The sequence below is a fragment of the Schistocerca cancellata genome, chromosome 8 (genome assembly GCF_023864275.1).
Source record: "Schistocerca cancellata isolate TAMUIC-IGC-003103 chromosome 8, iqSchCanc2.1, whole genome shotgun sequence".
NCBI lineage: Eukaryota > Metazoa > Arthropoda > Insecta > Orthoptera > Acrididae > Schistocerca > Schistocerca cancellata.
Window position 1 is genome coordinate 363,639,379 of NC_064633.1, and position 15,419 is coordinate 363,654,797.

Genomic DNA, 15,419 nt, shown 5'->3' on the forward strand with positions numbered 1-15,419 from the left:
ACACAGTGTGGCCTTTGTTCAGCAAGCTGCTGTCAGACAACAATCGCAAAATAACCGCAGACGAAGAATTGTCAACAATATGCTTACCAGCATAAACTTCAAAATTTACAACATAGCCACTACTGGCTTCAGCAACAGCATATACTTTCAGTCCATACTTATGAGGCTTATTTTGCATGTAAACACGGAAACTCACACGACCTCGAAATGGGCAAATTCCTTCATCAATTGTCACTTTTTCTGAGGGACGATATGCCTGGATACATCGCTCCTTCAAATTATTATAATATGGCAAAACTTTGTAAAGTGGATGAAATCCATCTTCGCCTGGTTTTTTCTGATTTGAATTGTCAACAAGATGCAAGCATGACAGTATCTGAGTGAAACGCAAACGGCTCATGACATGGGGACAAAAGTTACAACTAAGAACAGGATTAGTGCTCCAATGGTCCGCAATTTTGGGCTTTTTCGAAACACACATGTGGAAAATAATACCCAAGAAACGCCTCATCTCACTTATAGTCACTGGCTTCCACGAACTCAAAACTGAATGGGGCTTCAGATTATTTCCTCTTCTTTTCTTCTGTATTGTCTGTGATGCATACAAATTTGTCTGTCTCTTGAGTTCATTTACGTCACTGTCAGTAAGGAACACTTTACTGCAATCCAGTACAGAACTCGACTCATCAATATCCACTAGTATCTGCCTGGGTGTCGTGTTGACAGGCAGAGGTCGGTAGGTGTCAACTGCAGTCCACTCACTGTCTTTCGGATACGGCACAGCTGCTGGATTTGAAGCAACACCTTCAACATCATTCTCGTCTTCATCTGAAGACAAACTGTCATCAATCTCGTCTTCTAAAAAGAATATCACATTATGTGTAACTACATACATCGTTTACACATGTTCAACAGATATGTGCGTACTGCACAATTACGTGGAAAATTCGGAAATACGTACCTTCAAACACACCATTGCATTCAGAATCGTCTGAATCACTCTCTACATTATCCAGAGTGTCGCTATGATTGATCAAATCCGCAATTTCTGCGTCTGATAAACCGCGCCGAAACATGATGACAAACAACTGAATGATATACAGACTGAGAACGCAAAGATAAGTTTTAACATGAATTACAGCGCTGCCGTGACATCTATGGACGCATTTTGTTAATAAACATCTGAAAAACGTATAGCGCTGGCCAAACCCGTAGAAATAACGTTGCAGTGTTTTGAATGAAATTAAATGTAGCGGCCCGTAAATTTTACGGGCTTGGTGATTTTCGCGCGATCCCAGGCCCGTAAATTTTACGGGCTTGGCGCTTAGAGTGTTAATAACAGCAACTCAGCACATTGGTTTTATTGTACCTATAATTAAAATCGATTTGAAGTGGCACAGAGAGTAGTACTCTCTACATCTGTAATGGAATGGCGAGTCATACCAACTATCCATCTTGCTGACATTTTGTGAATCTGTGATATATTCAGTGAATAAGAGGAACCACATACCTCATTGTGACAATTAAATAAAGAGAAAAATAGTACAACAGTTAAAAAACATTGTTTTTGTAAATGTTTTTAAAATTATTTTCACCAATCTCATGTTTCCTAAGTGTTTTAAAGAATAACGAAACAACTGGCTCACGAGGAGGGAAACTGGCATTTTTTATATCTTCTGTGTTTACTGTTCAATGTGGTAGCAAGTCAGAAGGCAATGTAAATAACTTTACTTGTATTTTATTTTTTGTTATTCCTATGCAAATTTGAAGTTTTTTAAATAGAGACCATACCTGCTTTTCTATGAGTTTATGCATTATGTAGTTCATATAGGGGGGCCATACAGCCAACTGATGTCTTCTCCGCAAAGCCTACCCTCATTATACAGTAGTCTTGAATGAACTGAACTGTGACTGAAGTCCAAACAGCAGGTGGCTGAAGTACTAGGACATGTACTGAAACTATGAAATAGTGGTATGTAATCTAATGTATAAGCAATATAGTTTACACCACGAGTTGTAACTTTTCATACTACCACCTGACTAAGTATTTCTTGTATTTTTTAACACTCAAAATGGCTAGGCACTAGCCAAAATCTAAATTGCTTTAATAAAACCTGAAAGGAAAGGACAACTGATTGCTGTGCTCCATCATTTTGGAACTATATCCAAGTCACTTATAATGCCAATGCTAACACAGTTGACTGACAGTATAGGCCTCATCAAGCCAATAAAAGCAATGCTGATGTAGGTGTATGGTTTATTTGAGAGTGTGTGTGTGCTTGCATAGACTAGTAAAAGAACAGTTGGTTGTTCAGAAGCTAGTCCAATTTTTTGAACTGTTACAGATGTCTGTGTGCATATCTCATCAATCAGCTGTTGCCAAATGATTTCTATTTTGAATTATCCACTATCACAATACTGATTTTTCTCTTTGTGTGGTGTGATTTATTTAATCATTTTTTGTGCACATTTTTTTTTCTACATGTGCCTCATATGAATTCTCATTTATTTTACAATAGCTTATTTTTAATGTAGGAATTTCCCTTATTCCTTGTTTTTTCCACTGAGCTGAGCTGTCATTAATCATGTATGCCAAAGCATAAATATAAAACCACGTTTATAACTTTGGATGCTATTGCAACATCATCTGCCCATGTATGATATTACCTCCATGTGCAGCCATACACTAACTTGAACATGACTTATTGATCTGATTTGGTAGCTTAATTTTCAGTAAATCTTTGTCGTTACTTGGATACCCCTACAATTAAATTTATTTTAGTTCATGATTATGTAATTTACAGCAAAATATTTTTTTTTCTTTCTGAAAGTTGTCCACCATGGAAATAGTTGGTTATTAGTTGAGGTAAGCATATGAAACTGGAAGTTGTATCATAAACTCAGTAAATCAAAATAGACATTTGTTTTAATGCTTGACAGAAGACAATGCTCAATACAACCATTTCAGTTTCATGATCACCAAAGACTTGTTTCTTTGTGCTGTTTGGTGAGAGATCACTAGCCGTAACAATATACTGATGAGCTATAATTCAACTTGTAAAAACACTCCAATGACAAAAAAGGGACTTACTTTTGTGTTATAGATGCATAAAAGATGCTTAGCAGTACCTTCCCCTCTCACATGGCTTCATCCATATCCATTCTCATACTGAAGTTCACAAAAATATTACTGTGAAACAATGGTAATTTTTAGTTCTTTGAATGAAGAAAACAGTTAATTGTGAGGGAACATTGACAGCAGGAGGAAGTGGTAGTGTAATGGAGGACACGTTGGGTGTGCATTGTTGAATAGATACACATTCTGCAAGGCAGAGATGTTAACACATTCCAGATGTTGCCCGTAGAAATTATGGATGCATAGTGACCCTAACAGTCAGCATTTGAAGAATTTCTGAGCATGGCTTTCTTGATTGTTGCTTCACGGTACAATGTTTTCTGAGCAGTCATAGCTTGGAGTTTGTTGTTCACTCTTTCAGTGGTTCAGAGAACCGCTTCCAAAATGAATTATGCGACTCGAAAAACATATTAAACACGTGATCAGTTCTTGCACATTCATTGCTGCAATGTGCTTCTGTAGTTGTTCTGATCACAAAAGTTTGTACTGGGATGGGGAACAGTTGACTGATGAAGAAATTCTGGGGCTGCTTGAAGAATCCATTTCCAGAATTGACAGTGATGGTTTCAACATCAGTGACAGAATTTCTGAAGCAGATGGTAATCTGCTTTTCTCTTTCATCGTATAAGCACAAGCCACACTAAGAAGTCAAAAACGTTTCACTTCTGGGGGACTGCAGCAGTCACTGTGGCCCGACTGGCATGTGTTAAACCAAGAAGCATCACTAAAGCTGTTAGAAATACTGCTACTCTACACTACCTGAGAATATTTTAGCAAGCTTTTACTAATTCTGTTTGTTTAGTTTGTTTAGTAGTCTTTCATATGCTTTCGAAATTAATGTAGCATTGCTGCTGTTGGTATTTTAAGTGTTTTTCTTCTCACTTAGAGTAACTTTTTTTTTAATTCTAAAAGAAATTATATAAAAGAAGAGAAGCTTTCAGTAATCTGCTCAGCATGGACAAAAAATAATCTATCCCTTTAGGCAGTGGAAGGAAGAAAACATACTAGAGGAGAAAAATAAAATAAAACAAAAAGTATGTAGTGAAAAATGACCTTAAAGACAGTCATGACTTCAATAGTGTGACAAAGGAAGAAAATATTTACTCAAGAATAAGAAGAGTGAAAATGCTGGAGGCAGAAAGTGAAAAATGTAAGAAAAATTGAAATTGAATATTTGTTCTTATTTGCAGATTTACACGTGGGGTTTTGGAACGTGTTTAGGTTGTCGATCAGGAGAGACTGTGACAGCCCTGCGACCACAGCTGGTTGAAGACCTTGCACAACTTCGTGTAGTGGATGTTGCAGCAGGTGATTCCCACGTGTTGGCACTCACACACGATTGTGAGGTTTATGCTTGGGGCAACAACAGTATGGGTCAGTGTGGACAAGGTCATACATCCTCACCACTTTCTCGACCAGGACGTGTTCTTGGACTTGACAATGTTCCTGTGCATCAGATTTCAGCTGGAACAAGCCACAGTGTGTTCTGGACAGCTTTACCTACAGACAGGTCTGTTAATTACTGATTTTTTTGTAAGACATGAGAATGACAACAATGTATATTTCAATTTTATTCATGTAAATACAAAAAATTAGTTAAATCACTGTCAGAAGCTTAGTTATTATCACAGAACTCTGATTTTTTACATTTTACTTACTGGTCTACTATGTAAAATAAATGAAAAAGAATTACTTACCTATAGCTGACTGATGTGTTGCACATAGAAATATGCAACAGAAAACAGCATTTACACTAGCTGTTGAGCTCTTGCTCTTTCTCTAGTAAAAGTACACACATTCACACGTGCAACCACATAGACACCCAAACACGCACAGCTGTGGCATATTTTTTATCGTTATTACTTTGAAAGTGGTGTGTATGGAACAGAACAACCTGGCGTAAAGTATGGTATGCTTATTGACAGAAGGAATCTACAGACACTATTTGAATATCCATGATTTCCCTAATTCACTTTTAAGCATTTGCTGCTGTCATTCTTTTCATTATTGATTCAATTTCCTCTTCTTCAGCAATTGATCCAGCAACTGATCCACTTCCCCTTGTTTAATTACTTCACTTTAACACAAATATCTTTTTGAGAAATAAGCTTTCCCTTTATATTTGTATGACTACATAATGCATTGTTCTTATTTTCACTGTTCTGAATCCCATTTTGTATGTCACTCACTGTAGACACTAAGATTTACATGTTACCACATAATCATCAGTTTGTTAAGTTAGCCAATTTATTTCATTTATTCCTTTTTGTCAGCTCATTGCCGTCTTGTTTCTTTCTCTCTATAAGCTGTGTGGACTGTGACCACTCAACATTATTTTCTAAGGGTGTCTTCATAGTATGGTTGTCCTTGTGGGTATTACGAGTCGTAGATCGCTAATAACACACTTTTGCAGTTGAATGTTATTTAAACACTGAACAAGGAGAATACAGTGTGGCTGTCCGAACATAGAACGCAGAGGGAGCTAGTTAGAAGTAGAGTCAAAGATCATCGGGTCCAAAGACACGACGCTTCACGCCATAGGCGCCACAGAGCCGCACCCCCACACCCCTCCGGCAGTGCAGAGCACGGCATAGAGAAGCTAGTTCACTTCAACACAAAATCATGGTGCTAATGCGGCAGATGAAGACGGCATCCAGTGTGCGAAGTGTGCGCCTCGGAAGCTGCGCAGACAGGGTCATGAGCGTCGGGCTGCTGCGTGGGCAGTGGAGAGTCGTTCGAGGTCACATGAGCGGGCAAGGTGTCGGTGATGGCAGGCTGGCTGGTGTGTCGGAACGTGGCTTGGAGAGGGACCATGCAGGTTTTAATTGCTTAACTGAAACTGTATTCGGTCGTCCATTGAGTAGTATCACGTAAGTATTCACTCCGTGGCGTAAGACACGTTGCAGAACGGAGGAAGGAGGTTGCAGGGCCGCACGTATGAAGTTGTCTCATAGCATGATGAATTTGCACAATGCCAGGTCTTTGTGTACAAACATTGGCGGCATGGAATGAGTGCGAGGCAGGGGTGGGCGACGTGTGCATGCACTCGTTCTACAAGGGCAGGAAGGTCAATGGCATCGGTCGGTGGTGTGTCCTCAACAAATTCAGCGGGCAGGGCAAGCGGTTCTCCATATAAGACCTATGCCAGCGAAGCATTCAGCTCCTCCTTGTGGGCGGAGTGGATGCCGAGTAAGACCCAAGGAAGTGCCTCAGTGGATGATCTACCAATGCGAACCACGTCCTTAGGTGCAATGACGTCAGGCATGTAAGAATGTGTGACTTCGTGTGCATGAACGTTTGAATTACAGTTCTTGAATGTCATCGGCACATCAGACCAAACCGAAGGTGACTGCTTAGCTGAGGGATGATTGTTTACAATGTCACTAAGCGGCGTGCACTGTCCGTGTAACAGCCATTGCTACATAGTAGCATTTGATGGTGGCCATGTTGGGCCGGTTATGGTTAAGTGGCCACCGGCATGACTGGGGCCAGGTGATTGTTCACTTTTAACCAAACGTACATTAGGAACACTAGTAAAAATGCGAGCACAGTTATAGGGTGCAAGGCACTGGCACAAAATGACACTGGTAGATCCATTGCTCCGAAGACTCTGTGGACCGGTACATGAAGTCTGTTAGTGAAGAAAAGAAGCACAAAATAATTCCTAAACACATGATGATGATGTTGGGGGTCACCACTGTGGATATTACGAGTCATAGATCGGTACTAACACACTTTTGCAGTTGAATGAATAGTTATGTAAACACTGAACAAGGCAAATACAATATGGCTGTCTGAACATAGTGTGCAGAGAGAACTAGTTAGAAGTAGAGTCAAAGATCATTGGGTCCAAAGACATGACACTTCACGCCAGAGGCACCACATCCCCACCACTTATAGACAATGGGATACTAATCTTGATGGAAAAATTTTACTACAGAATGTTCATTAAAACAGAAGGAGAAGGTTAGTGGCATATTGGAAGCTGCGTGTCAGTTTAAGCATTTTATTTATTGCTAGAGTACAACTGTATGTATCCAATTTGAGTTCTAGTTTCAAAAACCATTTTAACCCGCTGAAAATATTTAATAGAAGGACCTCTTAATTATATGTTAAAAAATGCAGTCCACTGACAAACTTAAAGTAGAAAATGAGCAGAGTAAGTGCCTCTCCTGTATCACAGTAGTGTTAGTTCTGCAGGATTAGCAAGGGAGACTCTGTATCTATTGCAGTGGAGATAGACAGGCATATTGAGTTGTTTTGTAAGGTGTGCCAGGATGGTGCAATTTGAGGAGTTCTACCCATGATTCAGACCATAGAACTGGGCAGCATAACCAAAATATTTTAACAGTTTTCTGTTTCCATCCATAGAGATGTTAATTTGCTTCTAGAATTCAGTATATCTAATGGAATGTTTTTCAAATTCTAGTAGCTTTATTTTTTTTAAAAGTGTTGTTATCTTCTGTTATGCATCTTTTTGACATGCTGATTGAGGAAACTTATATTTTCCAGGCAAGTCATTTCATGGCATCGCCCATTTTGTGTTGACCTTCAGGAAGAAACTTTTGCACTTATTCACCATTTTCTGGAAAAGTATGCTACCGTGTTTGATGAGAAAGACATGCTTAAACCATTTCCAACTCCTGAGTAAGTAATATTTCCCAGGTTGATACTGATTTTTATGTGAAAATTTCTGTTTTAGTTCATAGTTTGTTATAATTAGCTTCATTAAATATGTTGAAGAGGCTTTTCTGGCCACTACTGAGGGAACAGGGTGCAGGGAACTTGCATAATACTAGGTACGGAAAGCTGATTAAAATCAGAAATTGATAGCAGTGATGCTTATAAGGTAAATCTAAGTGTAAGTCAAAAGGATGGAAATAGTAAATTTGTCACAATACATGTGAGATTCATCATATCTCCTCAGAGAGAAATTCAGCTGCTTGTGAGATTATATGGAAGGGAATCATATCAATAGTGTGCGCATACTTATAATTGGATGTTTATACCAACATTCAGACTGACTCCCAGATGTAACCAGAAACCTTAGAGGAAACTTCAGTTTGCTAGTATGTATGTCGCCCAATCATACAGCCGTCATTGGAGGAGATTTTAATTATCCAACAAACAATTGAGATAACAACAGATTTGCAAGTGGTGGATGTGACAAAACATTCTACAAAATGATACTAAATGACTTATCTGAAAACTGTCTAGAATATATAGATTGGAAGCCCACTCATGGCTCCTTTAATCATAAGGATTGTCCTAACACAGCTACGACATTTCACTGCTGTTATCTTTTGTTAATACATACACTGGCACTTTTCACAATACAGTTATCACTTGTATTCCACATCCCTGAAGGTTCTGTTTCTTGCCTGGACCTACAGCACACAATGAACGCATGAATGAATGAATAAGTGACACTGTGCAAAGTATGCTACCAATCTTGCCTGTAGATCAAGACAGTGAAACAGAGTCCTAATTGCAAAGCAGACAAAACTGAGCTTTTTGATTAATTTATCCATGTACCAGTGCCACCTCAATTCATGATCTGTCTGGATGCCTAGAAACCTTATATTTTCCAGGCAAGTCATTTCATGGCATCGCCCATTTTGTGTTGACCTTCAGGAAGAAACTTTTGCACTTATTCACCATATATATTTTAATATACCATTTTACTTTCTCTAGTAGAATTTTATGATCTGTGCAATCAAAGGCTTTGGAAAATTCAATGCAGTAATTGTTGTGGTTATTTCTGCAGTGACATCATAGATTACATCCTCTGTGGAGAAGTTTTTATTGGAGCCAATCTGAGTGTTGTAGAAAGATTGTTGACAGAAAGGTGTTTCAATATTATTTTGTGAACTACCTTTTCAGACAATTCTCTGAACATTGTAGGAGAGACATGAGTGTGTAATTGGAAGTTAATTGCTTATCTCCACTTTTATGACTGAGTGTACATTTCAATCTTTCAGGAAATACTCCTTGACCTATTGACTGATAACAAGAGCTGTGGGCTTGTAGATTGTAGAGACCACTATCACTTTTCAGTTCCTGTTCAGTTACTGTTTAATGAAGAAAGAACAAATGTTCATGGTGAGGAAACTCATGGCCACAGTTTTTTGGGACTGAAAAGGTATTCTCCTGTTAGACCTTTTGCCAAGAGGAATGACAATAAATGCTGAGAGGCATTGTGAAACATTATTAAAGCTTAGGCATGCTATTCAAATTTGCCAGCAGGGACTGCTCTCCAGTAGTGTCGATCTGCTTCACAACAATGCTTGGCCTCACGTTATGGCAAGAACAAAGACATGACAGGACAAGTTTCATTGGGAATTACTGGATCATTCACCGTACAGCTATGACTTAGCACCACCAGTTTCCAAACTGAAGGGATTTCTTGGTGAAAGTGCTTGGAAAATGATTACATGTTGAAAGAAACTGTTGCTAACTGGTTAAATGGTCAGGTGGCAGAGTTCTCTAATGCTGGGACCCAAAAGCTGCTGCCATGACATGACAAATGTTCAAATGTTCATGGCTACTAGTTTCTCTTACTCCATTACAAATTGGTTCTTATTTTAAAAATGACTCTTAAATATAGTGAACACAACAGTGCTTTGCAGTTGCTAAATGTGTGTGGGAATTGCATTTACATCCAAAATTTCTTGGCCCCTTTTTGCTGCCAAAATATGAAACAAATCAATGAAGGACTTCCTGAGATTTGTGGTAACCACGCTTTCCCTGTATATATTATTCATGTATGTATATATTATATATATTATACAAATATAGAGTCTGTGTCTGAATGTTCATTACAGTGGTGTGTAAAAATTTGTAGGAAATCGGTGAAGAACTTTTTGAAGTTTTTGGTAACAACGTTTCACCTTTACATTTTACATATGTATTTATGTATTATATGTATAAAAGTGTCGAACTGATTCTTTTTGTTATGTAAATATAAAACATGTGACAGGAAAACTGTCAGATTCAGTGATTTTTTTTTCTTTTCTTTCTTATGTCAAAAATACCATTACCATTCAAAACTATGAAAACACACACACACACCCCCCCTGCGGGTCCGGGGTAAGAATAGGCCCGAGGTATTCCTGCCTGTCGTACGAGGCGACTAAAAGGAGTTTCAACCGTTTCGGCCTTCCATGTGATGGTCCCCCTTGGGGTTTGACCTCCATTTTTCTAAATTTCTACAGAAGTACGAACCTTTTGGGGAAGGACACCGTACGTGGTGTACCACTGGTCCTAAGTGCACTCAGACCTTGGCACTCAGCATTGCACCGGCGTTGTAACCATACCCACTATTACTCAAATTGGGCCTAAACGCCTTTTGGGTTGTCCCAGTTACGCCCATAGTGCGTCTCCATCTGCACCAGCGATCATGATGGACTTTCCATGGCACCAGAAATCCAGCACGGTAGCCAGCCCGTTGTGGTGGGGTCGTCATGTACCCTCTAGGTTGTAGCCCCCTGACAACACAGGGATCGTACTGCCGATACCTGAGCTGCACCCTCCCCATGTCGGCCAAGGAGTAGATGCCCGTCTCCTTGGGGCATCAGGACTCCCGGCAATGGTCATCCTGCCAGGTGGCCCTTGCTGCGGCTGGGTGACGCCCGTGGGGAGAGCCCCTGGTCGGAGTGGGTGGTATCGGGGCGGACGTTTCGCAGATGAAACGTCACCGCGTATTGGGTCGCTCTGCGGCCGAGTCTTTCAAAAGAAAAGGTACCGTTGCTAGTTCTGGTTCTCCTGCCCCTTCCCCCTTGGCCACTCCATGGGAGGAGGGACAGGCCCGCCGGCTTGGAGCGAAGTACTTCCCCCGCTATTTGGTCTGTTCTCGAACCGATGGGGGGACATTCGCCACCTCCAAGCCCATGTTCTTTGTTCAGCACATTGAGGACATCTTCGGGGAAATCGAGGCTCTCAGCAAGATGCGTTCAGGGTCCGTTCTTATCAAGACCATGTCCGCCACACAGTCGGCGGCGCTCCAGGCGTGCGACCGCCTAGGGGACATCCCAGTCTCCATTGTCCCACATCTGGCACTCAATAGGACGCAGGGGGTTATTTTTCATCGTGACCTCCTGCTACAATCTGATGAGGAGCTCAGGGCCAACCTGGAGCGCCGAGGCGTGCATTTCGTCCGGCGAGTCCAGTGCGGCCCCAAAGACCGTCGCATCAACACTGGGGCCTTTATCCTCGCCTTCGAGGGGGACGTTCTCCCGGAGAAGGTAAAGGTAATGTGCTACCGGTGTGACGTGCGACCCTACGTTCCGCCTCCTATGCTCTGTTTTAGGTGTTTGCGCTTTGGGCACATGTCGTCACGGTGTGAGGCTGAGCCCCTCTGTGGCGATTGTGGACGTCCTCTTCATGAGGAACATACATGCACCCCACCACCTCGGTGCGTTAATTGTCCTGGCGTCCACTCGCCTAGATCCTCAGACTGCCCCGCATATCAGAAGGAGAAGAAAATACAAGAAATCAAAACCTTGGATCGGCTGTCTTATTCTGAGGCCAGGAAGAAGTATGACCGCCTCCATCCCGTGCCATTGACCACTTCGTTTGCCCCAGTTGTGTCCACTCCTTCCGTGGTATCCTCACCCCTCTCCTGTCCCCCCTCCGCCTCCTCCGCCCATCAGGGGGCTCTGCCTCCGCCTCCCAAATCCCTCCCTTCCAAATCCTCCTCCCCCGGGGCCCCCACCCCCTCTGCCCCAGGGGCCACCCTTCCTCCTCCTTCTCCCCACACGCCACCTGAGAAGCGATCCTCTTCTCAGGCGTCCATCGGGGAAACGTTCCGGACCCCGGCTTCCGAGGTCCGGCGTTCCAAAACGGACCCCGCGCGTGAGGACCTTCTTCGGGTCCAGCCCACCATCCCTGTGCCTCCTCGGCCTTCCAAGAAGGCTTCCAAGAAGAAGTCTCTATCCCCCTCTCCACCCCGGCGCGTTTCGACTGACGCTCCATCCGTGAGTCGCCGCTCCCGGCCGTCCTCAGTTTCGCCGGGACACTCTGCTGCCAGGCGCTCAACTGGCCTTTCGTCGGCAAATGATGCTGCCCCTCCTACACAACCAGGGACAGCAGCCGCAGCTGGCGACCAGTCGATGGAACCGGATCCGCCTCCCGTCGGTTGTAGCGTTGTTCCCTCGCAACCTGGCCCTCCGCGGACGTCGAGGTGACCAGCTCCTCCCCCGTCTCGTTCCCCCAACTTTTTGATTAGCAATGGCGTTGTTTCATTGGAACATAAGAGGTATTCGATCTCATCGGGAGGAATTACAACTGCTCCTCCGCCTGCACTGTCCGCTCGTCCTTGGACTCCAGGAAACCAAGTTGCGCCCGACTGACCGTCTTGCCTTTACCCACTATACCTCGGAGCGGTATGACCTCACCCCTGTGGACGGTGTCCCAGCTCATGGTGGGGTCATGTTGCTCATTCGGGATGACGTCTATTACCATCCCATCCCATTGACCACCCCACTCCAAGCAATAGCTGTCCGCATTACTCTTTCTGCTTTTACTTTTTCAGTTTGTACCATCTACACTCCACCGTCGTCTGCTGTTAGTCGGGCTGACATGATGCACCTGATCATTCAGCTTCCCCCGCCGTTTTTATTGTTTGGCGACTTCAATGCCCATCATCCCCTTTGGGGCTCTCCCGCATCCTGTCCAAGAGGCTCACTCTTGGCAGATGTCTTCAACCATCTCAATCTTGTCTGCCTCAATACCGGTGCCCCGACTTTCCTCTCGGACTCCACTCATACCTACTCCCACTTGGACCTCTCGATATGTTCTACCACTCTTGCCCGTCGGTTCGAGTGGTATGTCCTTTCTGACACCTATTCGAGCGACCACTTCCCCTGTGTCGTTCGTCTCCTGCACCACACCCCATCCCCACGTCCTTCGAGCTGGAACATACTGAAAGCTGACTGGGGACTTTACTCATCCCTGGCGACCTTTCCGGACCACGATTTTCCCAGTTGTAATAGTCAGGTCGAATACCTCACGGCTGTTATCATCCATGCTGCCGAATGTTCCATTCCTCGTACTACTTCTTCACGTCGCGTTTCCGTCCCCTGGTGGAACGAGGCTTGTAGGGACGCTATCCGTGCTCGACGACGTGCTTTACGCACCTTTCGCCGCCATCCTACGTTGGCGAATTGTATTGAATACAAACGACTCCGAGCGCAATGCCGTAGAGTCATCAAAGACAGCAAAAAAGCTTGTTGGGCCTCTTTCACCAGCTCCTTTAACAGTTTTACTCCCTCTTCCGTCGTTTGGGGTAGCCTGCGCCGGCTGTCAGGCATTAAGGCCCACTCCTCGGTACCTGGCCTGACCTCAGGTAATGCGGTCCTTGTTGATCCGGTGGCTGTCTCCAACGCCTTTGGCCGCTTTTTCGAGGAGGTTTCAAGCTCCGCCCATTACCATCCTGCCTTCCTTCCCAGGAAAGAGGCAGAAGAGGCTCGGCGACCTTCCTTCCACTTGCTGAATCTGGAAATCTATAATGCCCCCTTTACTATGCGGGAACTCGAACGTGCGCTTGCACTGTCCCGGTCCTCTGCTCCGGGGCCGGATGACATTCACGTTCAGATGCTGGCACACCTTTCTCCGGCGGGCAAAAGCTTCCTTCTCCGTACCTACAATCGCGTCTGGACCGAAGGTCAAGTCCCCATGCGTTGGCGTGACGCCGTTGTTGTTCCTATACCCAAACCCGGGAAGGATAGACACCTTCCTTCTAGTTACCGCCCCATTTCTCTTACAAGCTGTGTCTGTAAGGTGATGGAGCGCATGGTTAATGCTCGGTTAGTCTGGATTCTTGAATCTCGACGGCTACTTACTAATGTCCAATGCGGCTTTCGTCGCCGCCGCTCCGCTGTTGACCACCTCGTGACCTTGTCGACATTCATCATGAACAACTTTTTGCGAAGGCGCCAAACGGTAGCCGTGTTCTTCGACTTGGAGAAGGCTTATGACACCTGTTGGAGAGGAGGTATCCTCCGCACTATGCACAGGTGGGGCCTACGCGGTCGCCTGCCCCTTTTTATTGATTCCTTTTTAACGGATCGAAAGTTTAGGGTACGTGTGGGCTCCGTATTGTCCGACGTCTTCCTCCAGGAGAATGGAGTGCCTCAGGGCTCCGTCTTGAGCGTAGCCCTTTTTGCCATCGCGATCAATCCAATTATGGATTGCATTCCACCTAATGTCTCAGGCTCTCTCTTTGTCGATGAATTCGCGATCTACTGCAGTGCCCAGAGAACATGCCTCCTGGAGCGCTGCCTTCAGCGTTGTCTAGACAGCCTCTACTCATGGAGCGTGGCAAATGGCTTCCGGTTCTCTGAAGAAAAGACGGTTTGTATCAACTTTTGGCGATATAAAACGTTCCTTCCGCCATCCTTACATCTCGGTCCCGTTGTTCTCCCATTCGTGGACACAACTAAGTTTCTAGGGCTCACGTTGGACAGGAAATTGTGTTGGTCTCCACATGTCTCTTATTTGGCAGCCCGTTGTACACGTTCCCTTAATGTCCTCAGAGTTCTTAGCGGTTCATCTTGGGGAGCGGATCGCACTGTCCTGCTTCGCTTGTATCGGTCCATAGTCCGATCGAAGCTGGATTATGGGAGCTTCGTCTACTCGTCCGCTCGGCCGTCCCTCTTACGCCGGCTCAACTCCATCCACCATCGGGGGATACGTCTTGCGACCGGAGCCTTCTACACTAGTCCTGTCGAGAGTCTTTATGCTGAAGCTGCCGAGTTACCGTTGACCTACCGGCGCGACGTACTGCTGTGTCGGTATGCCTGCCAGCTGTCGTCTATGCCCGACCACCCCTCTTACAAGTCCTTCTTCGCCGATTCTCTCGACCGTCAGTACGGGTTGTATGTGTCTGCCCTGCTGCCCCCCGGAGTCTGCTTCCGTCGCCTGCTTCGACAATTGGATTTTGCCCTCCCTACCACCTTCAGAGAGGGTGAGAGCCCGACATCACCTTGGCTCCATGCTCCGGTTCATGTTTATCTCGACCTCAGCTCACTCCCGAAGGATGGTACTCCGGCTGCAATGTATTGCTCACGGTTTGCCGAACTTCGTGCTCGACTTGCCGGTCACACCTTTATTTACACCGATGGCTCCAAAACTGACGATGGTGTCGGCTGTGCCTTTGTCGTCGGGGCCGCCACATTTAAATACCGGCTCCTCGACCAATGTTCCAGCTTTACGGCCGAGCTTTTTGCTCTCCATCAGGCCGTTCAGTATGCCCGCCGCCACCACCATTCATCATATGTACTCT

At 44.4% G+C, this 15,419-nt stretch overlaps 1 protein-coding gene across 1 annotated transcript in view; it reads left to right on the forward strand.

Annotated features, from left to right (window-relative positions):
* The window catches only part of LOC126095271 (probable E3 ubiquitin-protein ligase HERC1), an 814,023-nt gene that overhangs the window by 85,879 nt on the left and 712,725 nt on the right, over positions 1 to 15,419 (forward strand). Inside the window, exons 9-10 of the mRNA XM_049910030.1 lie at positions 4,327 to 4,646; positions 7,649 to 7,783. Coding sequence (XP_049765987.1) covers positions 4,327 to 4,646; positions 7,649 to 7,783 — 455 coding nt within the window. The remainder of the gene's footprint in view (positions 1 to 4,326; positions 4,647 to 7,648; positions 7,784 to 15,419) is intronic.